The sequence below is a fragment of the Nuphar pumila genome, chromosome 5 (assembly GCF_984573655.1).
Source record: "Nuphar pumila chromosome 5, dmNupPumi1.hap1.1, whole genome shotgun sequence".
Lineage (NCBI taxonomy): Eukaryota > Viridiplantae > Streptophyta > Magnoliopsida > Nymphaeales > Nymphaeaceae > Nuphar > Nuphar pumila.
In genome coordinates, this window is record NC_143253.1 from 2,586,316 (window position 1) to 2,613,598 (window position 27,283).

General features: G+C 39.3%; 2 protein-coding genes across 2 annotated transcripts; one reads left to right on the plus strand and one right to left on the minus strand.

The window, feature by feature from the left end:
- Positions 1 to 12,813: 12,813 nt before the first annotated feature.
- On the minus strand, positions 12,814 to 24,056 carry LOC149836464 (FAD-dependent oxidoreductase family protein). Its single transcript, XM_090005364.1, has 5 exons — positions 23,702 to 24,056; positions 21,221 to 21,502; positions 19,590 to 20,020; positions 18,243 to 18,402; positions 12,814 to 13,136 (listed from the first exon to the last, which is right to left on the minus strand). Exons 1-5 carry the CDS (start codon positions 23,987 to 23,989, stop codon positions 13,023 to 13,025), a joined length of 1,275 nt encoding a protein of 424 aa, XP_089861490.1. The 5' UTR covers positions 23,990 to 24,056; the 3' UTR covers positions 12,814 to 13,022.
- On the plus strand, positions 14,352 to 16,805 carry LOC149836465 (uncharacterized). Its single transcript, XM_090005363.1, has 2 exons — positions 14,352 to 16,129; positions 16,234 to 16,805. Exons 1-2 carry the CDS (start codon positions 14,458 to 14,460, stop codon positions 16,644 to 16,646), a joined length of 2,085 nt encoding a protein of 694 aa, XP_089861489.1. The 5' UTR covers positions 14,352 to 14,457; the 3' UTR covers positions 16,647 to 16,805.
- Positions 24,057 to 27,283: the final 3,227 nt, after the last annotated feature.

Here is a 27,283-nt window from a genome sequence, read left to right on the forward strand (position 1 = left end):
ATGATATTACATGTTCGAATGTTTGATGAGAAGGTTAAAATGTGTTTAAGTAAATTTATAAATGTCATAAGCAAGACCTCAAGTTAAAATAGGTTTTATGAATGTTGTTAGATTGCTTACATGAACTATGTTATATAATATATACTTGGAGACACTAGTTTAGTTATTCGGTACTTTGATTTTTTTGTTAATAAAAGACTACATATAGTTTAGTTGTAAGTTAGCATGATGTTATTTTATTTATTTAGTGATTTTAGAATAAATCATGTAATTTTTTAGCTTTTTTATACACTTAGTTGACTAATAATACATTATTTTTATACAAAATCAAAAGTTAACAAAATCCAGATGAGACATCAAGTTGACCAGCCCGAGTCATGAGTGACTAGTGGACAAGTTGATACCCGAGTCACTTTGCATTTGTGCCCACCCTAGCTTAAATTCTTGTCTATGCCCCTGCTTACAACTCAAATAAGATGTAAAAATGGGCACCAAGAAAAAAAACAAGAAAAAGGATTTTTTTACACTATTAAAGTTGTTTCCCTGTGACCTACTTTGTACAGTTGTGTCTAGAGTCTGTTTTGCTTTGGTTGAATCTTAATATCAAGTGTCGAGTCACTTATAACTTTCTCTCGGCCGGCCACCCTTGTACTTTGGTTTAGGTTGATCAATACCCTGAAGGGTTAGCCCGTAGATCTGAACTGTAATGTGCTTGAAGGCAAAATTGTGAATGAATGTAAATGCTTAGAGCTTTCTTTTGTTCACCCTCATTGTAATTGTTTTTGAGTAATTATAATTTATCTCCCTCTCTATTCTCTCTCGCTCTCTTGCACTGTTAATTATCAAGGCTTTCGCAACGGCAAACGAGCAATCAGAAGGCTTGTAGCGGTAAGAAAGGTCTATCGCACCACACTGGCCTATTGAAGAAATAGGCCCGTGACAAGTGGTACCAAAGCCCATTTTTGATCTCAGAAAGGGACTTAGGAGACGGTATCGAGAGACACACCGATAAGCCACAATTTGTGAGCAAGACATCATGGCTCCCTGATACAACTTGCGTAACACCAAAGAAAAGGCAGTTGCCGAGACTGAAGAGATGAGTTCACCTCGGAGTCATAAGCAGATGACCAAGATTGTCAACAGACTGGTGGCTGATGTGACTGTCAATAGACTGGACGACGAGGTGACAAGCGTGCAAGAGCAGATTAACTTACTGATGGGACAAGTTACTTCGCTGACTATGATAGTAACCACCTTGCAGACTGAAGTAAGGGAGTTTCAGTTGAAAAACCGCATTCTGCAATGAGTAGTGACCCTAAATGACAAAAATGATTATATGCCATCAAAGATAGATGTGCTGAGGCCAACAAAGTTCAATGGTTCTAAAGATAACAAGGCCATAGAAAACTTTCTATTCCAGGTAGAAGACTATTTGAACATTCAGAATGTATTAGTCGAGGGCCTCAGGATGAATGCAGCAACAACTCTACTTGATAAAGATGCCATAGCCTGGTGGAGAAAGAAATGAAGCGACATGAAAATAAGATATTGTGTGATTGATACCTTTGAGGCCTTCAAATTGACCTACAAAACTACTTTATGCTGAGGAATGTACAACATCAAGCTTATCGGATGGTGTCAGAACTCAAACATACTGAAGCCTTACGCACCCAATATGCCAGATGAAGATAAACTCAATTGGTTTATTGTGGGTCTACAACATTAGGCACAGTCTGATGTGGAAATGAGCAATCCCAAGACTTTGAAAGATATGTATGTGACGACGTAACGCAAGTCCTTTACTCTACCGACTAGGGCAGGGAAGAAGTCAGACCACGAAGGCAAAAAGAGGATTGATATGATAATAAGTGTGAGGCGTCGACCCAACACTATTCTGAGAAGAGGCATAATTATAAAAAGTACAACAATAACGACAACAAAGGGTCGAATGTGACTTGTTGGTTCTGTGGTGATAAGCATATCGCTAGGCAATGTCCAATGCACCCCATGAGGGACGACGAGCAAGTCAATGCAGTGTAAACAGAGTGTAGTGATGTTGAGGTCATGCAGCCCAAGATGAGAGCCATGGAGACCATAAACATAGTTAGAAGTTGTACAGTCGAGAGCATGCCGGTTAGCAAAGAACTCATGTATTTGAAAGTAATTGCGAATAAGAAGTCTACTATAGTAATAATACACTTTGGAGTCAAACATAACTTTATCTTGCAGGAAAAGGCAAAGCGTTTGGGCTTGAAGCCCAGGCCAAAACAAAGGACCATCAAGATAGTGAACTCTAAGGCCAAGTCCATCCTTGCTAAAGCAAAGGATGTGGCTATCTAAATTGAGAGTTGGGCCGGCAAAACTAACTTCTCTGTAGTGTTCCTTGACTATTTCAAAATGATTTTGGGTATGAAGTTTCTTCGTAGCCACAATGTGATGATGTTGCCAAAGGTTAACTCGTTGACAATCATGAGGCCAAACTCTTCACACATGGTGTTGTACCTTAATCTTTGAGGCAAGTTTTCAATGCTATCAGTTATGCAATTGAAGAAGAGTGTCAAGCTGGGGAAGAAGACATTCCTAGTCGTCGTGCACACCGAAAAAGGGAATGTGGAAGCAGCAGTGCCGCCGACCCTTGCCCTACTATTGGTTGAATTTCGAGGAGTGATGCCTCTGAAACTGCCAAAGCGTCTACCGCCAAGACGCGAGGTCGACCACAAGAGAGTTGATCTCTGGAGCAAAGCCCCCTGCCATGGTCCCTTATCGCATGGGGCTGACTGAATTGATGGAGCTGCATAGGCAGCTGGATGAAATATTGGAGGCAGACATTATTCGTTATTCTAAAGCATCCTTTGGCACCCCAATGCTCTTCTAAGTGAAGCATAATGGTTTCAAATGACTGTGTGGATTATCGTGCATTAAACAAGATTACGATAAAGAACAAGTACCTGTTGCCACTGATAGCAGACTTGTTCGACCAACCAAGCAGTACTCGTATCTTTTTAAAGCTAGATCTGCGATCGGGTTATTTGTAAGTGAGGATTGTTGATGGTGATGAGGCTAAGACGATTTGGGTCACTCGCTATAGTGCCTATGAATTCCTAGTGATGCCATTCGGGTTGATGAATGCACAGGCTGCATTCATGATGTTGATGAACAAGATCTTCTACCCTTACTTAGACAAGTTCATGATAGTCTATATTGACGACATTGTGATTTACAACAACACCATATTGAAACATGTCGGGCACTTGTGAATAGTGTTTCAGGTGTTGAAGGAGAACAACCTCAATATCAAGTGAGAGAAGTGTCTCTTTGACTAGGAAGAGATCATCTTTCTTGGCCACGTCATGGGGCATGGATTGTTGCGCATGGATGAGCAGAAGATAAGAGCCATTCATGAATGAAATCTACTGATAAAAATGGCAGAGTTGCGGTCATTCCTTGGCTTGGCAAACTATTATTGAAGATTCATCGAAGGCTACTCTGTCATTGTTGCGCCCCTCACATATTTGTTGAAGAAGAATCATGTATGGCTCTAGGCAAGAGCCTGCCAAGATGCCTTTGATGGCTTGAAGAAGGCCCTGGTGAGAGAAGCAATGTTGTGGTTGTTGGACTACTTAAGACCCTTTAAAGTCCACATAAATGCTTCAGACTTTGCCATCGACAGAGTTATTATGCAGGAGGGACATTCAATTGCTTACGAGAGTCAGAAGCTAAAGGATGCGAAGATGCGCTACACTGTACACACATGTAAAATGATGGCCATTTAAAACCTGGAGGCACTATCTTCTGGGTATTCAATTCGTCGTTAAGATGGATAACGTTGCCACGAGCTATTTCCAGACGCAGAAGAAGCTGACATCCAAGCAAGTTTGATGGCAAATGCTTCTAGTTGAGTTCGACTTCGCTTTGGAGTATAAGGTTGGGAAGATCAACGTTGTCGCTGATGCCCTAAGTCGCAAGGAAAAACTGACGGCTGTGCGGGCAAAGCCTTCCAAAGTTTACTTGAAGGGCACATTGTTGGACCACATTCGTGAAGGAATGCAACAAGATATGACAACGCGACATCTTGTCTTTATGGCATAGGCGAGAAAGACTCAACGATTCTCGCTATGGGACGACCTCCTCGTGACTAAAGGAGGATGTGTCTTCGTGCCGCTATGAGGAAACCTTCTTCGCGAATTGCTTAAGGAGTGCCATGATACTTTATGTGCCGGTCATCTAGGTCAGGAGCATACCTTAGCACACCTTGAGCACGGTTACTATTGTCCGCAGATAAGAGACAATGTGGAGGGGTATGTGCAAACGTGCCTCATCTGCCAGCAAGACAAGGAAATCAACCGAAAGTTTGTCAGCCTCCTTGAGCCTCTACCTATTCCAGAACGTCCTTAGAAAAGCATTTTCATGAACTTCATTGTCAGCTTGCCAAAGGTAGATGACTTCAATTCCATCTTGGTGGTAGTGGATCATTTTTCTAAATACGCCACCTTTATCCCATCTTCTAAAGAGTATCCTTCAGAGAAGACTACAAAGTTGTTTGTCAAGCATGTTATGAAGCACTGGGGTGTAACAAGAAGCATTGTGAGTGATCGCAATGCTCGCTTCATGGGCAAATTCGGTCTTAAAGTGTTTCAGCTACTCAGTTTTGATATGCTATTTTCAATAAGTTTTCATATAGGTAGACAAAGCACATCAATGAACTATTGGAGCATTGCCTAAGGCACTTTGTTAATGCCAATAAGAAGGACTAGGTGAAGCTCTTGGATGTGACTCAATTCTGCTGCAATCTTCAGAAGAGCGAGTCTCCAGGTCACAACCCGTTCAAGATAGTTACATGACAACAATTGTTGACCCTACACACTCTAGTCGCACATGAGAAGGGAAGGCCATCATTTGCCTATCAGTTTATTCGAGATTGACATGAGCAGACTCAGCTAACGAAGGTGTTTCTGCACAAGGCGACTAAGAGGATTAAAAAATAGGCGGACAAGCATCATTTGCTTGTTGGGGACTAGGTGTTGGTGAAACTTTATCAAGATCACACAAGCATCTTTCGTGGATGGCACCTTAGATTGATTAGGAAGTACGAGAGACCATTCACTACCATCACCAAGAAAGTGGGCATGCTAGCATAGAAGCTGGACCTGCCCCCAGACTACAAGGTGCACTTGGTGTTTCACGTGTGTAACCTGAAACCATTCTGTGCAGATGAGAGAAATTCAGAACGTAGCGTGCCGCAATGCGCTCCTATACTTCAGAGGGCTCCTGTAGTACAACAGGCAGAGAAGCATCTCAACAAGATCATTCGCCACAGGGTCAACTACTTGGGCGAAGCGAAGAAGTATTTGGTGCAGTGGGAGGAGACAACGAAGCCAACGTGTGAGCCAACATTTCATATGAAGATCCACTATCCAGCCAAAGTGAGGGCCTACCATTAAGTAGATGGCGCCAAGGGCAGCACATGATTTGAAAGGGAGAGCCTGTTTCCTTGTGACCTACTTTGTACAATTGTGTCTAGAGTCTGTTTTGCTTTGGTTGAGTCTTGATGTCAAGTGTCGAGTCACTTGCAACTTTCTTTGAGCCATTTTTGTACTTTGGTTCAGGTTGATCAATATATACTTTGAAGGGTTAGCCCGTAGATCTGAATTGTATTGTGCATGTAGGCAAAATTGTGAATGAATGCAAATACGTTGAGCTTTCTTTTGTTTACTGATTTCTTTGCGATTGATTTTGAGTGATTGCAATTTCTCTCCCTCTCTATTCTCTCTTGCACTCTCAATTATCAATGCTTCTACAGTGGCAAGTGAGCGACCGAAAGGCTTGCGACGGTAAGGAAGGGTTGTCGCGCCGCACTGGCCTATTGACAAAAGTAGTTTAATTGACAAAATGAAGTGTTTAATTTATTAGCAAAATTATGCATGTAACTGGTGCAAAGTCTTGTTAAATCAGTTAGAACTAATTCTAGTATCGTACAATCAGTTGGAAGCAAGCTGAATCAACCTTTATTGCACGCGGCTTGAATAAAATCTGGATGAACTTTGTGTTCAAGATAATCAATTTCTGCACGAAGTACCATTCTGGAGCTTGCGTTCAATGTTATTTTTTTTGCAGAATGGTACCTATTTTCTAGCAAACTCGGATGTTACTGCAAATGTTTCAAATGTGGCACCACCTCATCTGAGACATAACAAGCAACCTTTTGAACAGGGTAGTCCACTGCAAGAATGGACAGAACAGTGTTGGCAGTAACCAATGGAGGTTCCTTCGTCGGATCCACTGTGCTGACAAAAATCTCAATATCAGCAAGCCCTGATGGTTTGCTATCTCTTTCATACCTGAAGTTTCACATAGAAAAAAAGATAACTAAATGAGAATTCATATGCATTTGGTGAAGGCAAAGAAATAGACTCACAAAGAGAAGTGCCAAAAGTTTACAGCAGCAGATAACATGATATTATGCAAAATACACTACCTCAATGAGAGCCTATCCAGGTATGTCTCTCTTTCAATAGGGGACCATTTAGGAAATTCTAGTTCTGAGAATTCTTTGTTTTGATGAAATTCTTTGTTTTGAGAATTCTTCCACATTTCAAATTCCCAGTCAGTCACAGATGTTGGTTTGGCATTTTTCTCGGCAAGGAATTATCTCGCGATATTTTAAAATGTTGTTTTTCTTGGAAAAATCTGTACATTTAAATTTAAAGAATATATAAAAATCGGCCCCTTTGGAATTGTCTTTAGACAGATTCGATCTGAATCTACCGCCGATTCAGACCAATTTTGACAACAATTACTAAATCTCCAAAACCTTTCTATCCTAATAGTTTCACGCCATTGTGGTGTCGATATAAAGAAGACTGGATTCTTGACTAGAATAGCGGCAGTGCAGGAAAAACTCAGGCCATGTTTGGAAGAGAGAAAAACTTTCATAGGAAAAGAAAGTTTTGCGTATTAAAGTTTTTGATACGGGAAGTTTTCAAAAAGAATGTTTTTCCCTTGTTTGTGTAGCCTGAGAAAGAAATAGTGAAAAAATGAGAGAAAGGAGGAGGGTGGTGGTGAGATGAATGGTGGTGGCGATGGTGAGATGGTGGTGGTGGTGAGATGTGGTAAGATGAGTGGTGAAAAGTGTAAAAATAAAATTTCTCTTGGTAGAAGACATTTTTCCACCTCCTCCCATGGAAAATGTTTCTTATCAAAAGTGTACATTTAAAAAAAAAAAAAACTCTCAGCAAAAAAAGTCGCGTTTGAAAGGGTTTTCATCACTTTTTCTACATCTTTCTCTCTTCCAAACATGCCCTCAGTGTGGTAGGCGGAGGCATTGGGTGGGATGTGAAGCAGCGTCCAGGCTTGGTTGGCATCGCTAAAAGAAGGCCGTGTGAGCTGAGTTGAGTCTCTCAACATGCATTGTGGGTGCATCTTGTTGGGGTTGTATCTGACTCATAAATCTCTGTAGTAAGTGGGCTCACCAAGACTAAGACCCGGTTTTCTTGGTTTAATTACAACGTCAAGTTGTTGATTTACGTTCATAAAGGATTTAGGCCCCTTTGTTTTCCTCTCTCTTTTTTTTAACGAGGAACCGCCATTGTAATTCAGACATCCAGTTTCCAGCTGGGAGGTGCCACGTTGACTGTGACCTTGATCCAGTGTCTAAAGTGCAAGCCATGAGGACTCTTCTCCGGCCCACTGGGGATGGTTTACCATTAGCTTCAAAACCTTGGGGAAAGGGACACATAACCTGGGTATCGAACTCGTGCACCCACCTACACCTAGGCAGGTGTGTGCAGACCGTGTGGGCAGATTTCTTTTTGTGGTTGCGTTAGGAACAAGTTGTGTTACTTTTATTATGTTCATTCTACTCTTATGGTTTGGTTGGCATTGTAAAAAAAGTCACTGAAATATGTTTACTATGAACTGAGATTTCCGTAGATTTGTATTTTTTTTAGAAAATGATAAGTATTGTTCTTGCAAAATAAAATAGTGTTTTTCTCAAAATACCTATCAATTTAACAAAATCTTTTGTATATCTAAAATTTTGATTCTTGATCTTTTAAGACAATTTTACCCTTCTACAAATGCAAGACGACCTTCACAACTCTTGCTTGTGAATGTTCTCAAAATGTGTGAACAAAAAAAAACGGCACAAATAGGACATTCACAAATACAGTACGACTTTTGCAACTCCATGGTTGTGAATGTCGTATTGTATTTGTGAATGTCCTCCCGCTTGTAACATTTTTTTTATGGAGGACGTTTGCAAATGTGTGCTGACATTCGACTTTTAGCGACTCTTGAAAATGCTGCTAAAACCAATTAAAAAGATGATGAGAGTGTCCCTACAAAGGCTTTTAACGGGGTTTTGAAGCATCACTAAAGCGCCCTTTTTATGTTTTAAAGCACATTTGCGTATTTTTGTGTGTTGACCATCCATTGTCAATGCACATGCATTTCGTCTAATTAGCTATGAATTAAGAAGCTGCCACTTTTTCACAAATATGAAAGCATTTAGTTAAAAGAGGTTGGCAAATTAAATACGTGCACCTTCTTTAACTAAATGCTCTCATATTTGCGAATGTCTTGACATCTGCACATGAATGTCTTCGTAAAAGAAAATGACACAGGTGATGGACATTCGCAAATGTACGTAGTATGACATTCACAACTCATAGTTGCGAATGTTCTCCTGCCTATGCCAATTTTTATGGTAGTTAGCACATTTTGGGGACATTCGTAAGTAAGAGTTGCAAAAGTCATGCTTTATTTGCAAAAAGGGTAAAATGTCCTAAAAAATGAGAATCAAAATTTTGGAAATGTAGGAGATTTTGTCAAATTGCTAGGTATTTTGGGGAAATTACACCATTTTGTAAGAACGATATGGTTATTTTTTATTTTCTCCTTAATTCTCACTGCACATATGTGATCTACATGATCGGTTTTATATGAACCACCTCAGATCTGCCGATTACAACGCATAAGCATGATCTATTAAGGCTTGAAAATCAATGAGACTAGGAATTCTCGTAAATATTCGAGCATCCAAAAGTCGTTTCCTCAAAAAATACATGATCCTATAGTTGATTCTTAGCAAACGGAACCTAGTTCACTATCCTGGTGACTCTTCTAACAAAAGCTGGATAAATTTTGCAAACAATTAGTTAAAAGTGCAACTGGAACGGAGTTGTGACCTGATGGGAGTCAAGTCTTGAACCACATCAAGCTGGGCCTAAGCTAGGTTACACAAAGCCAAGGGATAGGGGTCCTTGTCCTGGTTTTTTGCCTGAGGATTTCGGCGGTTTTATTAATAACTAGTTTTTGTTTATGTTAAACACCAAGGGGAGCAAATTCGGTGATGCCGAGTACTTTACCGATCACTGACTGCAACATACCATGCCTGCCACCTCCTGTAAACACACCTCCCCCACTCAAAAGATCACTGGGCCAAACATCTACACCAAGGAGCCAAAGGGGTTTGGTGTAGTGGAAGGGGCCTTGCCACTTAAACCAAATAGATCGGGTTTGGTTGGTCTATGACCCTATACAACCCAAGCCAGATACAACTTGGCGGGTGAAATAACATTTCAATATTGCAGTTGAGACTCGGGCTTGCTCTGTTTAGTAATTTAGCTTAAAAGAACCAAATCCCAATTTGAGATTGATGAAAGTTGTAGGGTATGCTCTTCAAGCAATGCACTTTTCCTTCTCCATTGAGTACATATCAATCACACCAGAAGCTCAAATTTTTTAACACGGGCTTCAGTTTGTAAATTCTCATACCTCATATGTATGTTATAAAAGAAAAGGCGAGTTTGATGGTGTAGGATACCACAAAGGCTAAAAAAAAGGTAAGAGACATGAACAATATGCGAAGTTTAAAGAATTTTATACTTATGAAATAAACAAAATAAATGCAGTGAACATAAAAAAGAACCAAATCTCACATTGGGCTTGGGTAGCCTTTTCCAACTAAGTGACGAGTGTGGTGAAACTTGTGCAACAGTTAGATTAAGCGCAGGCTTCAAAAGTGGGTGAGATAAAAGATTTGTATCCTAGGCTAGGTTAAGTGGGCTTAGCTAGGATAGAGTTAGGTCTAGTTGTATAGGGATTTTATGTGGGCGCGATTAGATTTCAAACTCTAGGTTTGTTGGAATGGGGGGAAGGGTTGGACCCCTATTTATAGCTTTTCTTGATGAATTTTGACACAATTTCAATAAATTCAAGATTTATCCAAGATCGAGTTGACGAGATCCTATTGGTCGAAGTTCAAAATGGGTCATTTGATTGGCTATGGAGGTTACTAACCTAAATCTAAGGATTCACAAAGCTAGATAGGATTTAGGTATTTAGGATTGAGCTATATCTTATCTCATAGTTTTGTGAGATAGGGATAAGTAAATGGGCAATTTATCTAAAAAATGACACATATTTTGAATTAAAAAATAGCTAATAGTACATGATGTTAACGATACTTGATATATCCTAATGACAATCTATGTGTCGTTATAAAAGTGCTTATGGTACACTATGAAGTCGGCTGAGTACTAACAACAATACATGTGTCATTAGTAAAATACTAATGACACCATGGATTATGTTAACCTATAACAACAATGCATGATAATTACCAACGACACTCTAATGTGTCACTAGGAACTGTCAACTTATTTTGGTCATAACTTTGAATTTCAGTATTAGATTGACCTGATTTATGATTGTTTGAAAACAAAAATCTTTTAGATTAATTCTTTTTTGGTGCAAAACCTTGAATAAGACCTTTTGAAGGCCAAAAATGAAATTAAAGTTATCCTTGTTTGAAATAAGCTGAAGACATAAGATCTTTGATATATGAAATGTCTTGGTTAAAATTGAGATGTCTACAAGGAATTATACTCCTCATCCCCCCTCATCTCTCTTCTCTCACCCACCCAATGTGGAGACAATCTGGCAACCATGCCCCATGCTCTCTCTTTCTCTCCACCTCATTCCTTGTTTATTTTTCTCTCTCATTTTCTTCTTCTTCCTTTCTCTCTTTCTTCCCCTCCTTTTTCTCTCTCATTAGGGATTTTCAAATTAGGATTTTTCAATTTAAGGTTTTGAATTAAGGTTTGAATTAAATATAAAAAATAATAAATTTCTTTGATTAAGGCTTTGAATCAAAAAATTTTAATTAGGATTTTTATGCTTAATTTGATTAGGGCTTATATATATATATATATATATATATATATATATATATATATATATATTTTATGATTTATTTTTCTTGTAGCTTAGGTTTTTTAAGTTTATTTATGATTTATTTTCTTGCAACTTAGGTTTTATTTATGTTTTATTTTCTTACAATTTATATATTTTCAATTAAGAAAAAATATGATTCCGTATTTGAGTTGAAACAAATGTTGAACTAAAAACAATTGTTACAAAACAAACATAACATGATTTGTGTCTGTTCTACTATTCTGTCCAATCTTGGACAATCAATCAAACACACCCTAAAGGGTCCAATGTGACATGACCTGTGCCAAAGCCCACAAATCCAACAAGAGCTAGGTCATGCTTTTGGTGGGTCAGGGCCTTGGGTCAAGCTGATCTAGGCTGAGCGATATCCACCTCCAACTAAATCATCTAATTTTCCTCTTTTGTGTGTGGGGTTGGTGATGGATAAATCTATAATACATGCTCTTACAAATTGAACATGACCCGATTCAGAACTGATTTTAATAGAATATGGACTGGTCAGTAGGCTGTTTAGGGGTGTCAACGCATTGGGTTTGATCCGACGTGTACCACGCCCTATAGGGTCAGGGTCTGGTGACAAAAAAAGTGGTCCGATTAGAAATCGAGTTAGACCCAAAATGTCCGATTAGTACATGGAGCTGGGTATGGTTTGTGAAATTTTATACCAGATCCCAGTCTAACCCAATTTCCAATTAAGGCCCATGATTTATCAATATAAAAAAATACAAAAAATTATTTTACTGAGTATGGACTGGATCTTGTTCATATAATCCTTATAGGATCCATTTTTTTAGTGAACCCAATATAACCCAGATCCAGACCTGGTGCCAGCACCTGAAAGTTAGATCCGGGTTCGGACTCACCTGGGTCTAAACAAGATCAGACCTGTTGACTCCTTAAAAGTTAAAAGCTGTTTTATTGGCCTGTGAGATTGGATCTGAGCCTCGATCAGACCACCTGTTTCACTTAATCAAACATACACCTTAAAAGTAGGGGTGTCAACGAGTCAGGTTTGGTTCGGACCCAGGTGGAACCAGACTTAGACCAGATTTTCGGGTATGGTATCGAGTCCGGACCCAGGTCTAACTAGTTCTACTATTAGAGAAACCATACCCAGATCTGATAAGAACTACATGAACCAGACCGGGACAATATCCGGTAAAATAATATTTTTTTTATCATTTTCACATTGAAAATTTGCAGGTCATAATCGAAACTCGAGTCAGATCCGGGTCTGGTATAAAATTTCACAGGCTATACTTGGGTCCATGAATTAATCGGACCTTCAGATCCAGACCCGGGTCTTAATTGGGTCTTCTTATTTGTCACCATACCCGAACCCTATAGGGTTTGGTCTGAGTAAACCCGACCCATTGACACCCCTACTTAAAAGGGCTTCTGCTACACATACACATGCAGTTTTGCCAGAGAGAGAGAGAGAGAGAGAGAGAGATGTGGTACACCTCTCATAGAATTTGGTGACACATCCCAAAGTGTCTGAGTTTGAGCAAGCACAAAAATGTATGTTAGAAGGCAGCCTCCTAAATGTTTCATCTAATAAAAATTCAAATTGTCCTGTTATGCGCTGAGAGGTGTTATGTTGATTATGTCTCTGTTTTGTTGTCTGCGGTATAAAACTTCATGAGCCCTCCGTGCTGCACACACTGGTATAGTTTCCCATTAGCTTCGACCATGCAGCAAGAAATGCACACTTTTGTGACATCCTTCAACTTGAGTGCCTTAAGCCGAAGGGTGCACAGGGTCCTTGTCCTTGTAGTAGTAAGCCTTCACCTGATATACTTTGACACAACATATTCTGCAATGGCCATGCTAGACGTCAAACCAGGCGATTCAATCCCCAACAGATTCACCAATCCTGCAACGCCGTGGCTCTCCTCTCCCTGCATCCCACACGCATATCCGCCAGATCGTCAGCTTCAAAGAATACCATTCTCTACTGTTCAAGTTTTTCTGTACTACAGTGAATCTTTCATTCAATATTACCAAGTTTAGAGATTAGAGCCAGTTATAATCAAGAGAAATATTATGTTTTTATCATAATAATTGATGCAATAAAAACATTATATATATATATCTGAAGGTTTTTTTTTTATGTTTTTCTCAAATCTGACTATAAGGATGTGTTTTACATGCTTGATTTATAAGAATGAACTCTTGGATCGCCCGATTCCAACACGTGGGTAGGTTTTTATACAATTGGTCTATAGTTTTAATAGAAATTCAAGCTGAAAAAAGCATATTTTTTCCAAGTATTGTTTTCTAGCAAATAGACCATGCCGAATGAATCTGAGGGAAGTAGGTGCCAAACAAAGTTAGGAGACCGCCTCGAGCTAACAGGCGTTTTCTGGTAATGAGCCTGGTATTATTTAAACTGGTCAGCTTGAGCTCAGCTTGACACACTCAGCCTCATATGACATCGAGCTTGGCTCAGCTGGTTCGATCCAAATGAGCCAAGGTCAACAACGTTTCGACTGTACACGAGGCGAATCTGAACAATCTGCGCTCGGCTCTTTTGGCTCATTTACCAGCTGTACATCTCGTATGTGTCAGATGGGGTAATGACCAATTGGATCTGGAACCAGGTTAACCTCCGATAGATCCAGTAAGGTAAGAGCCAGGATTGGCTCAGTGTACCTAGAGGTTTAGATCCAGACCCCAACCAGAGTCCAACCCATTTACAACCCTACCCACGAATCCAACAAAGACCCGAACCAAACACAACAAAGCCTATACAGAGAATAGACCCACCTGAGCTAAGAACTTCCCCAATTTATCGCCCCCCCATCAATTACCACACCCTTCAACCACCACTTTAACGCGTTTTATTACCTTTCCTTTCGTAACGCCATTCACAAATCACAACCCCCAATTTATCGCCCCATTAATTACCACACCCTTCAACATCAACTTTAACGCGTTTTATTACTTCCCCTTTTGTAACGCCATTCTCTTTTAACCTCCCATGCCGTTCTAGAAAACGAGGACCCATTTGTCATTTTGAAATTCAAATTTCAAGGCATTTAAAAACAAAGCAATCACAAATTAAAAAAAAGGGAAAAATTCAGATATCCCAATTTAACCCCATCCATATTTAAACCCTAAAAAAACAAGAAGCAGATAAAAAGGGGAAAAAACAGAACCAGACGTTAGGTTTTCCCCCAGAACCAGAGCTCTTTCTAGAGAAGAAGAAAAGAAGAAGAGATGCCGAGGGAGAAAGACGCGTTGTGGGAGTACGGAACGGAGGATGAGGGGAAGATCAAATGCAGCTTCTGCGAGAAGGGGATCAGCGGAGGGATCACTCGGTTCAAGTACCACCTCGCGCAGGTCTCCCAGAACAACGTGGAGGTATGCGCGCGGGCTTCTCCGACCGCCCGAGACTCCGCCCTCGCGGCAATCGCCGACCTCCAGAGCCGCCCCCGCAAGCCCCGCAAGAAGAAGTACAGGGCGCTCCGCCCCCAGAGTGGCGTCTCCGGCTGCGGCTCCTCCGCCACCTGCACCGAGACCCCGCTCGCCCTTGCCGCCGCCGCCACCTGCACCGAGACCCCGCTCGCCCTTGCCGCCGCCCCTTCGCCAACCACCGCCACCCCTCACCAGCCGCGCAAGCCCAAGGCCAAGGACAAGGTGCGGATCGACCTCCTCCTCGTCAAGTTCGTCGTCATGAACAACCTCCCCTTCCGCTCCCTCCGCTCGCCGGACTTCCAGGAGGCGATGATGGCGATCGCCAATTACGGCCCCGGCTACGTCCCCCCGACGTACGAGATGTTCCGGACGAAGCTCCTGGACGATCTCAAGGGCCAGGCCACCGAGTACGTCGAGGAGGTCCGGCGGACGTGGGGGACGACGGGCTGCACGCTCATGTCCGGCATGTGGAAGGACGCCCGCGGCCGCCCCAACGTCAACTTGCTCGCCTCCTCGCCGAAGGGAACCGTGTTTCTGAAGTCGCAGTGCTTCGTGGGGATCGCGGAGGACGCTTCCTTCGTCGCGGATTTTATCTGCGGCGCGATCAATGAGATCGGGCCGGAGAATGTGGTGCAGGTCGTCACCGTCAATGAGCCTGATTTCGTTGCCGCCGGTTCGATCATCGAAGAGAAGTATCCCAACATCTTCAAGACATCATGTGCTGCTTATTGTATCGATTTGATGCTGGAAGAAATCGGCAAGCTTCCTTACATACAATCCATGACGCTCAACATTAAGAAGATAGTCAAGTTTCTGTATAAGCACGAGGATGTGTTCGATTTGATGAAGGCTCATACCAAGGGAAAGGAGTTGCATAAGCCCGTCGGATCGAGGTTCGTCACGCAAGCCTTCTGCCTGCAATCGATTATCAAATCGGAAGAAGCCTTAAGGAAGATGGTTACGTCTGCCGAGTGGCAGAGCTTGCTGAATTGCGTATCGGATGAAGGGAGGGTGATCAGTGAAGTGTTGCTAGGGGACGAGTTCTGGAGAAACGGCAAGGAGATTGTGGGTTCGATCGAGCCTTTGGTGAAGGTGCTAAGGATGGTTGATGGCGATGGTTCAACAATGGGGTATGTGTATGAGGCTCTGCATCGTGCCAAAGAGGCTATTAAATCCTTCCATGAGAACAAGGTTGAGAAATATATGTCATTTTGGGAGATCATCGATGCTTGCTGGCACAACGAATTACAGAGCGCATTGTTTACAGTTGCTGCGTATCTTAACCCGCATCTGTTTTCCGATAATTTGGTTATTATGAATAATGAAATCCGGGTTGGGATAGAGAAGGTGATTCAGAAGATGGCGCCCCAGTCAGATAGCGCGCAGGTAGCACAGGAGCTCACCAGATATCATGCACGAGACCGCAAAATCTTTAGCGGAATTGGAGTGGATCTGCTACGCACGGCACATCCTCGTATGCACTTCAACTCTAATGTAGTCTTTTCCTTTTAAAGTTTCAGTTAATAGGATTCAGGGAGGATATGATCTGATGGCTATGTTTTTCTGCTATTGTTTCAGGTATTTGGTGGGAAATGTGTGGCTCAGAGATTCCGATTCTGCAGTCGTTGGCCATAAAAATTCTAAGTCAGCCATGTAGTGCTTCTGCATGTGAGCAAAACAGGAGTGCACTTAAAGTATCCCATGTTAAGAAGAGGACCAATTTGGAGCCTAAAGCACTGAACAACTTAGTACATATGCGGATGAACCTGCAATTGAAAAAGGCTTCCACAGAGAAGAGGAAAAAGGATATTGCGCCGATATTCATCGAGAACATCGAAGCTTTCAAGGACAATGATTCAATGATATCTGGGACTAAGCGTGGAGGAAACCCATTATTTCATGATGTTGATGATGATAGCAGTGGTAGCGAGGGAGAGGATGGAGATAGCAATGGTCATGCTGAAAATCATGGATGGGTTATGAGTTTTTAATGTCATAAGTTTTTTAAGCGATGTGGGATATACCTCTGCCGTTGATGCATGTGTATAATGCATACATGGGCTATCTTATGAGCTTATGGATAACGAATACTTGAATAGCCATATATTCATGTACAAGCTTTCGACTAATAAAAAATTTGCAGTTGTAGTAAATTCGCTTGATATTTAGTTGATTATGCTCATTGTTGGGTTTTATTTCTTGTTTCTCCCGCAAACACATACTTTGTCTGTTTTTTTATTAGTGTTTTTGTCTCTAGTATTCAAATCACTGAAATAAAATTTTTTGACTTCTTGCTCTGCCAAACTTTCCTTCCATGAAAAACACAATACATAACAAGATGAGAAATACTGGAAACTTGCGATTCAACAAACTGAAAATCAATCTCATTGATCTGCGAATGCAGAAGTGCTCAACAAGCACCATGAGTTGCTTCATATCATGCAATTCTAATGAGATCTGGGCTGTAAAACAACAATCGCAAGCCGTTTGACCTGATCATCTGTTACATATCTGACTGTGAAGAACAAAGATTGTGGTGACCAATAAAGTGTATGTGGCCCTGAACTCATCCACTTGAGTGATGTCATGTCGGGGATTGCATAGCATGACAACAGATTAGTTTAAATTGAAGAATGAACCATGGCTAATTGACAGAGTGAAAATCAGCTGTTTCGTTAGCTATCGGATGTGCAATGTGGTGCTGATTGATGATCTCATGGAAAGGATAAAACATGGTATGATATCCCTTATAATAACTGCAACCTAGACTTTCCTATACATTTCTTATATGCTACGAGACAATGAAGAGAACAGGAGTGAACCAGGGTTGGTTGGCAGAATGACAGTAAGCCGGTTCATATGCAAGTGATCCATCCTTTGGGTTTTGGATTGACGGGTGCAAAACAAGCATGGTTAAAATTCTTTGCGCTATTTATGAGTTAAAATGCAACTTGAGCATTTTTCTTTTACCTATGCCTACATAGCAACATTGGCGTCCTGCCTATGCAACTCTAAGAGCTAGATGAAATGAACAGGAGCTAAGGATGACACTTTGCTAATAGTACCAAATCATAGTCAGTGTGGCAATGTCCTCAGAATCTCAGATTGTCCGACTATGCATGTGGATGACATCATTGGAACTGACTGTAAGTCTACAGTTGCTCTATGCCCTCTAGAACGAATAGAACTTAAACAAAATAGCTTATCTTCTAATTTAATTACAAGGGTTGGCAATTGATTCAAAAGAAGATGTGTGAGTGCTGAACTATTTATTCTCCAACAATGAAGAAATGGTCCTAATATCACAGAATACGTTTCAGTAGCTTGTATCCATTATTGTCTTCCACAGAACAATTTACAGATAATGCAAAAGCATAACTGTGAGCAAGCAGGAACATCCTCCTAGAAATATAAGACTCGACAGACTTAGCTGCACATGAATTTGAGAGCAGGTTTTCACATGTATAGGCATTTCATTTCCACATACAAATTCATCACAAAGATGACGAAGAAATTACCTGTATAACAAAATCCATAGGCATTTCATTTCCACATACAAATTCATCACAAAGAGATGAAGAAATCACCTGTATAACAAAATCCATGAATGGCTGCCTTGGTCCTGAAAGCTTTGATCTGATACCAGCATAACCTGGCTCCAGTGAACCATCCTCTAAATTAGGGTAGTATTTTCTTATTTCTGGATAGAATTTTTCTGCACGGTTTGCATCTACTGAATAGTCAAACCTGTTAAAATAACAAGTGAATAATGGCAACAACTATCAGAAAAGTAGTAATCAGACAGATAAAGTGATCACCATTAGCATACCACAACTGACTGATACTCCCAAGAGAAAAAGGTAAAAAAAAAGGAAAAAGAATTGGCTATCATCTGTAAGTGATAGCATCATGTTCACATCCTTATCACACCGATCATTGGAAGACAGCCGAAAATTCAGCTCTACATTTATTCCATGTAATCTAGCAGATTCGGTTCCTATACTGTATAGTCTAGTTCTTTAACTTTTTCCTTTTTTTTAATGTCCACTACAGCTATGATATACATAGTATTAATTTTTTATTTGTTACTATGATGTGTAGGAAATAGGATGTCCCTGTTGTTGACAAAAACATCTATACAGTGGCAATGTGTCTGAATTAGGATGTACTATTGATGTCTGGAAACACCTGGATCAGCACTCTTGAGTTAGCTATATAACTCTAGCATTTTGCATAACCTGGTAATTCATTAAAACTGGAAGCAAAGTTGTTACCCACCAACATCAAAATGTAAATGATGGATCACGGAAATTTGTGAATGCAAATCAAGAACTACAGGATTGCAATTGTACATGCACAAGCTAAATATTCCACAACCATGTCTTAAAAGATTTTACTTGAAACTTCAGAAATGCAGGAATCTCATGCATTACAAAAAATGACCAATTTGTGCTCAATGCGTGTGCGTTATCTATCAGAGGTTGTGGTCAGCAACATGTTGTCACACTTTAGTCCTTTCCTTGGTGCTTAATATGATCACCTTATGAAGGCATTCTTTTAACACTATATTGGGCTTATAAAATGCTAATTGCATTTATGCAAATTTGGACGTACATTCTATTGCTTTTCAAGTTTCTTATTTCCCCTTCGCTTTATCTGAGTTTCTAAAAATTTATTAGCACAGAATGTTGTTCAGATAAAATGTTCTGCATCACAGTATTCATTTTAAAGACCTTCAAATATAAATGACTGCAACAAAGACTAACCCAATATCTGGAAAGCACACCTTGAATTATAGAAAATAATAGCTTTTACAAGTTTATGGTAGCATGATGTGTAATTATGATAAAAATTGAGCTTTTAAAACTTGCACATATCCCTAAGGGATCGACAAGGATTAAGTAATAAGAGTAAATGTTGACAGAAATTTATACTTGTTCAAGAAACTTGAGGTCTCGTCTACATGAAGCCATTCAACATCAGGTCCAAATTTCACTTGGCCACTTAAATCCAATGTAACATGCACCCCAAGGCCACCATCCTCTGGAATTGGATAAATCAAGTGTTTGAAAGGGGACTTTACAGTTTTAGATAGTGCAAAGTAGCACCCACGGGCGTAATAAGGATCTGGAATGGCACCATGAGGTAGTCCTTGAAACCTCTTTGCAAGGGACAAAGCACTTAACCCAGCACAGTTGACGACAAAATCTGAAACCAGTAAAAGCTGTGGCTGCAAACGATGGTTAGCAAAACTTTCAAAGTCCTTATTTTCAACCACAGAAAGACGGAAGCTTTTGTTTTCAGCATGGCCACCAACAACAGCAGTATTATACGAAAATGTTGTACCGTGATGCTCAGCCTCTCCCTGAATCCATATTGATGTGACAGTCAGAAAACCTTGACAGGAAATCAGAATCCTATTGACAGCACTGGTTTAACCATAAGAAATAACTCTAAAAAACTGATTTGAAAGGTTATTTTATCATGAAAAGGTAAGCAAGGAACCAAACAAACTTATTCTCCTAGGGGCAGCATGACAGGGAAAGTGTGATGTTAATATCATACTATGTTTCTGTAGGCAGAGAAAAACATCTTCAAGGTATTTCCTTGCTTGGTTAACAGAATATACCTTGCAATTCCTTTACAAAGTGTTCTGGTTAAATAATGCAAAATTCCAATCTTGAGTTTAAAGTAGCAAAGATCCTTATTCCTCTAGGTCTATACGGGGTATGAAAACATAACTTGGCATGTTTTCCTTGTACCTAAATTACACAACAATAAGATATCCCTAGACATGCCAATTGAATGTTTAGACATAAAAAGAGAAGATACTACCAAAGAAAGTATGACACAATTATGCGTGGACGCATTGTTTTTTCTTGTTCATAGAAAAATATCATTAAAAAATTATCATGCACTGCTGCATATGTGAGTACTTACCACCACCTTCAATTGATCACAGGGACAGATGTCACAGAGCTAGCTGCTGCAACTTCTGGCCTGTGTACAACTGCTGAGGTATGCCACTCTCTGAATCCAAGAATGAAATTGGAATGTATAGGTTAAAGGAACATCAACTTAATTGCTAGGTATAAAATTTCCATGGAATTTACAACAGTTGCGTGACCACCATAGGCACTGGAAATTATCAAATGGCTACCTTTCTTGATGGCAGTCTTCACGGAGAGGTTTCTATAAATCCACCCCTAGGCTGCCCTGCTCATGTTGGTTTTTTATCCTGCTTGGTTTAAAAGGTCAATTACTTGGTTACCAGTATAGAAACCTTCACTTGATGTATCATTAAGTTTGTTCACTTTCTTTGCACAAAATTATGCACCTATTAGATAAGTTTGTGCAATTTCCTTTTTTTTTCTTTTTCTAGTTGTGTTTGATGGTATCCTTTAAGTGGACACTTAAACCAAAATTTTGATTAAACAAAATCTAGCCTGCTGCAGAGCTGTTGAAAATGGATAATTTTGTTAAAACATGAATAATTTGGAATAACTAGTTCTCTGACAGATTGGCAAATAAAGTGAACCAGGAACTATCAATGTCAGAAGCGTGCCACAAAAGAAAGCATGAGGGAGTGGCTATCAACTATCCCGGAGCAAGGAGACCACAACGCTTTGACGCACTGTAGTTCAGGCTCCATCAAGGTAGCTTCAGAACCCTCCATCATTCTCAACCCTGTAACACCATTTTCAACTCCATGATTCAGAAGAGCTGTCAACTTTGGAAGCTCTGATAATCTTGTAGCTACCACCAGTTTTCCAATATCACTGTGTGGAATCCCATGATCAGAGCAATACTTGTACAGTAATTCCCTTCCTCTTACACAAAGAGTTGCCTACACAGTTATAACTTAATCAGATGCTGACAAGGAAAAGGAAAAATCAAAGTAGAAAGAAAGAAAAAGAACAAAAGTGCATTTTGTGCATGTCAGTGGTTCCATGCAAAAACTAAACAAGATGGTCTGCAAGTTGGTTTCTGGAAATCAACAGTATCCACACATAACAATGATTGTTGCCATAGCAGTTGTTGTTGCCATCATAAAGATGATAGACTAAACCACTAAAATTCACTCAATCAGCAAATTTAAGCCTATAAAACACATATCGACTTGGACTATTTTGAATTTTGAGTTGATTCATCAAGAAGCCTTCGCAGTAACATGAAAACATTAGAACAAGCAATTCTCATATAGGGGTTTTAGATATCCATCAAAGATCATTGTATGGAATGTATAATCAACAAATACTTTTTTGTCTAGAACAAAATCAAAGCATGTTCATGTTTCATCTGCAACAAAAAAGGGTCTACGCAATAACTAAATAAAAACTACCTTCAATGAGTTTCATGCCAACAAGCTCATTCTTATAGTTATAAATACTCAAACTAGATAATTGGTCATTTTCTGTTTGCAACAGAATCAAACATACTGATTGAAGCTTCCAAAGTCTATTACTCAGCAAATAGTAAGAAACAAATCGAACCTGCATGCTTATTACAAACAATTATAAACATCTATACTCTTCATTTCCACAGAGAAAAAAATTGTGGTCTAAGTTCCATTTGCTGCAAAATGTAAAGTAGTCAACCGCTATGCATCCAAAACTCATTCTAGCTCAACACAGCTAATGGCAAACAATAACCAACCGTACATTCTTTCTCTCTGAAGATCAAACATTTAATGTCATAATATTCCAATTGTAACACCATGTTGTTCAATCGATTGCTGGGTCCTGCAATTGACTCAACTTCCAAGACCACAAAATAGTAATCAACTTGAACCCAGTATCCTACGGCTTTGTGCCTAAGCATCAGAAAATCAATATTGGGACAGGTTCCGCTTGCATCAAATTTGCAACACAGAGACCAAGTAAACCAGCTATGCCCTTAGAAGTCAATTTAGCTCCACATAACTAATGGAAAATCAATCTTGGGAGAAGTCCCATTTGCGGCAAAAATGCAACATAAGGACCAAGTAAACCAACCAGAATCTCAGAACCCAAATTCAGCTCCACATAATTGATAAGAAACATGAACATAAACATGTCTAACCAATATTGGGGTATACTCCAAGTGGAACTCTTGATGAGTCATCAACAGGACCTCCAATTCACTCAACTTTCGATGACCAACAATGCTAATCAGCACCAAACGACCAAATACACCAGAATCATTGGCAGAATCTCAAAAAGAAACCAAAGGTGGGTCATCTTCAAGTTTCAAAAAGATGCAATAGAAACACCAACTTCTATCCATCGAATTTCAATTTAACTCATCACACCAACAAGAAACAGCAACAACTCGGACACCCATTAGGGAATTGATGGGGTAGTAAACCCCGGAGACAATCATTTCCCACAATCTAAAAAACAACAACAAAGGTGGGTCATTTTCAACTCTCAAAAAGATGCAACAGAAACACCGAAGCAACCTTCTAGTCATCGTATTCTAGCTCCAAAATGTAAAGTAGTCAACCACTATGAATCCGAAACTCATTCTAGCTCAACACAGCTAATGACAAACAATAACCAGTCGTACATCCTTCCTCTCTGAAGATCAAACATTTAATGTCATAATATTCCAATTGTAACACCATGTTGTTCAATCGATTGTTGGGTCCTGCAATTGACTCGACTTCCAACAACACAAAATAGTAATCAACTTGAACCCAGTATCCTACGGCTTTGTGCCTAAGCATCAGAAAATTAATATTGGGACAGGTTCACTCAACTTTCGATGACCAACAATGCTAATCAGCACCAACAAGAAACAGCAACAACTCGGACACCCATTAGGGAATCGACGGGGTAGTAAACCCCGGAGACAATCATTTCCCACAATCTAAAAAACAACAACAAAGGTGGGTCATCTTCAACTCTGAAAAAGATGCAACAGAAACACCGAAGCAACCTTCTAGTCATCATATTCAAATCCAAAACACACCCAATAAAAAAACAGCAATAACTCCAATACCCATCGTTCAGAAACATCATAGAGATCTTTTTTTTAAAGGAAAAACACATCATAGAGATCTCACCTTTAGTGAATTGGTGGGGTAGTAAATCCCCGCGTGAATGACCTCGCTATTGCGAGAACTAGTGCCAGTACCGAAAGTAGAAGCGGATTCGACCACCAGAACGTCCCTCCCCGCCAAAGACAGAGCTCTGGCGATCGCCGTCCCCACGACTCCCGCGCCTATGACCACGCAATCAGCTCTCTCTCTGGGAATCCCACCATGGTCGGCGTTGAATCGACGCGGTTTCGCGAGCTCGATCGTCGCCTTCGTCGCCGAATTCCGTAGCTTGCAGAGAGCCGACTTTAGCATATTCCTTCTCGGTCGCGTCTCTCCTTCGCTTCTCTCGCTCGCTCTTTCGCGTCTCTCGGTCTCTCTCTCTCTCTCACGCTGCTCCGAAGCCGAGACGTTGTTGCATTTTTTTCGACAAAGTTGTAACTCAGGAATCGTATGGGTCAGAGAGTTTCGACTCGGGAAGCTGAGACGTTGCTGAATTCTCCGAGAACTTACTGCTTTATTTTCCAGTAAAGGGATTTAAAAAAAAAACAGCTAAAGTTTGAGCATTAATAAAAAATGCACCTAAGTTTTGTTTTTTTTAAAAGGTACCTAAATTTTGCACCGCTAGTAAAAAAACAAACGTTCATCCATTTAACTTAGGTTATCACTAACCCAAGATGAGTTAAGAGAGTTAATTTACTAGTTAACCCTTTAAAACTCAATCTCTTTTTTAGGTGTATTTCTAAAAATATGACGCTGAGGGTAAAATAATAATTCTTCATCAAATTTGACATCTCATGGCCTATAATATGCACCAAGACCATGGGATCCTTGTAAGATGAATCAATGGACAGTGAAGATGTCTTAAAGTGATTCTTCAGATCACCTGATCTGCTCTCTCGATAGTAACTGATAAACTCTTGGGCTTTTTTAATTAACTATGCCATTTTTTTGTGGTACTTTTAAAAAATTTCAAAACTTAGGTACCCTGTTTATTAATGCCCAAAATTTAGGTGATTTTTTTTTGAAAATTTCTTTTTTATTTTTTAAAAGCTTTTAAAAAACATGACAAGTTCAAATTAGTGTAATTTTGGGCATGCGGTTCGTTACATACTAGACCCACATTCAATCTTCTATTTGTGGTGAAAGTGTTGTAAGATCGAGGCAACGAGCACTAGAGGAGGGATGAATATTGCTTTTAAATATCGTCTTTAGAATTTTGAAGGATTTTTGAAATTCGCAAAGCAATCACACAAAGAACAAAGAGTTTATCCTAGTTCGGTCTTCCAGACCTACATCCAGTCCCTAAGCAAAACCCGTTTGAGATTTTCACTATCAATCTTGTGTAACCACAAAAACATATAGACCAAATCCGGTCTCAATTTTAGTAACAAACCTATTGAAAGCAAACAAGACTTTTAAACCAAAGAATCTTTTCTTTTTATAGAAAAATATAAGTAAGCAAACTTACAATCAACCTACGAGCCCTTCTTATGAATGTAAATGGAATATAATTGACTTTTGAGGTTGTTGAAATACTCAGCTCATGAATTCACTGTCTCTCAAAGGAATTTAAGTGAAAATATCGAGTGAGAAAACAAATACTTGAATGAATAGGAGTGAAAAGCAAAGAATTCTATTTTTGTAATTCAATGTAATTTGATATGATTCGATGTTTTTGAGTGTAGAATGCACTCATATTTATAGTTGAAAGATTTCATACGTTGAGGGTATGAAGGGGTGTAAAAACAGTCACTTTTGAACAGTCAATTCGTTTGAAAAATGAAAAGACATGCCTTTTAAAAGTTTCAAGAAAAATGACAAAATTAGTCGACTAAAATCAAATATTAGCAGACTGACAGTTATCGTCGGTCGACTAATGTGTTTAACAGAGCCGTTTAAAAATCTAAAGTTTGAAACTTAGTCGGCTAAAGAAAAGTTAGTCGACTGATAATATCATCAATAGACTTAAAAACTTTTCAATCAACTCCTGCTAAATTTTTCTGAAAAATACATTCTGTCTGGTCGACTAAGAAAACCTTCAGTCGACTGCTGCTAAATTTTCCATAAAACAGACATTCTGTCCGGTCGACTAAGATTTGATTAGTCAAATAATTCAGAAAGTTGATGTTTTATCTTAGAAAAATTTGGCCCGAAAAAGTTGGTCGACTGATGAGTCTGTTGGTCGACTAATAAACATGAGATTAAGTAAAGAGTTTTCTAAAATGATTTTCATCAAGGGTTCTTTAAAAATAAATAAATTCTAAAGACTTTTTAGGTGAAATGCAATTGAAATATACACTCTAAGTAAGACTCTTATAAGAATCTAAGATATTTAATGAAATTTACATTTGCACATTAATCTTCAAAGATTCTTCATCAAATTCTTCAATTCTTGTCATATTTCTTCATTGCCTTAACTGAAATGCAGTTGATTCACTTGTTCATCATCAAAATCTAGTTCAAGAAATGTCATATACGACTTCATTGTCATAACAATCTTTTCCTTTATGATGATGACAAACTAGTCAAAGATGGAGCATTTAGATGCATAGATGGAGATTTTACTCCCCCTATCAATATGCTGCAAAACATAAGAAGTTAGCTCAATCAAAGCATATATATCACATATTGATTGTTTTGCATTTTCATCATTACTTCATACATTACAATTTTCAATGCTTTCACATGCAATTTTCTTTTTTTCCCCCTTGTCATAATCAAAAGGAGTAAGTGCAGTCATAGCATAAGCAAAATGCAAATTCAAGTCCAAAATATTACAACCCAGAAATTATCAAAGTTCATGAAAAGAAAGGCTTCAATAATTGTAAACAAAATTTAAGAGAAGTGTTGCTTAATCATCTCTTTGAGTTCAACAATATCATTTTGAATTGATGAAAGTTGGTGAGTCACATCCGCATGAAAGTGTGTTGATGTAGCTCTAAAGCTTCTATTCGTTGCAAAACTTTATCATGATCTTGATTAATAGTGACTTTCTTTTGTTTTACTTGAGATGGGGGTATCATAGGAGATGACGATGGTTCAGAGGATGTAAGAGATCCAAAATTTGTAGGAGGTAGATAGGTGAGTTTCATTCGTTTAAAAATAGTTTGATCGAAGAATTTCTTTTGTTCCATAGATTTTTCATTGGTTAGGGGTACTTTGAAATATTTGAAAATATGGGTAAGAAGACATCCATACGGAAGAAAGGGTTTTTGTTTCAACAACATAGTAAAATACACATTGACCCAATTTGCAGAAATATTTTTAAATAAGACATAAAGAGACGTAGAGAGGTCTGTGAAATAGTAATCAAAAGATCCAGTTTTAGGTATAACATTGTGGGCAAGAATTCGTCCAGCAATTCTAGCGCAAGTTTGAAGATTGATATTCTTGAAAGGAAGACAATGAGGTGCACCGGGAAGAAGAATTTGTTCAAAAATTCTTTCATCATTAAGTTCAATAGTGTTGAAAAGAGCTTTTGAAGGTGGAATATCTAGGATTTGTCTAAGAAGTTTAGAATCAAACTCAATTTCAACATCTCGAACAAGAGAGGAGAGAAATCTAGTTTCATGATCAATTTGTAAATTAGTGTAAAACAAATGGATC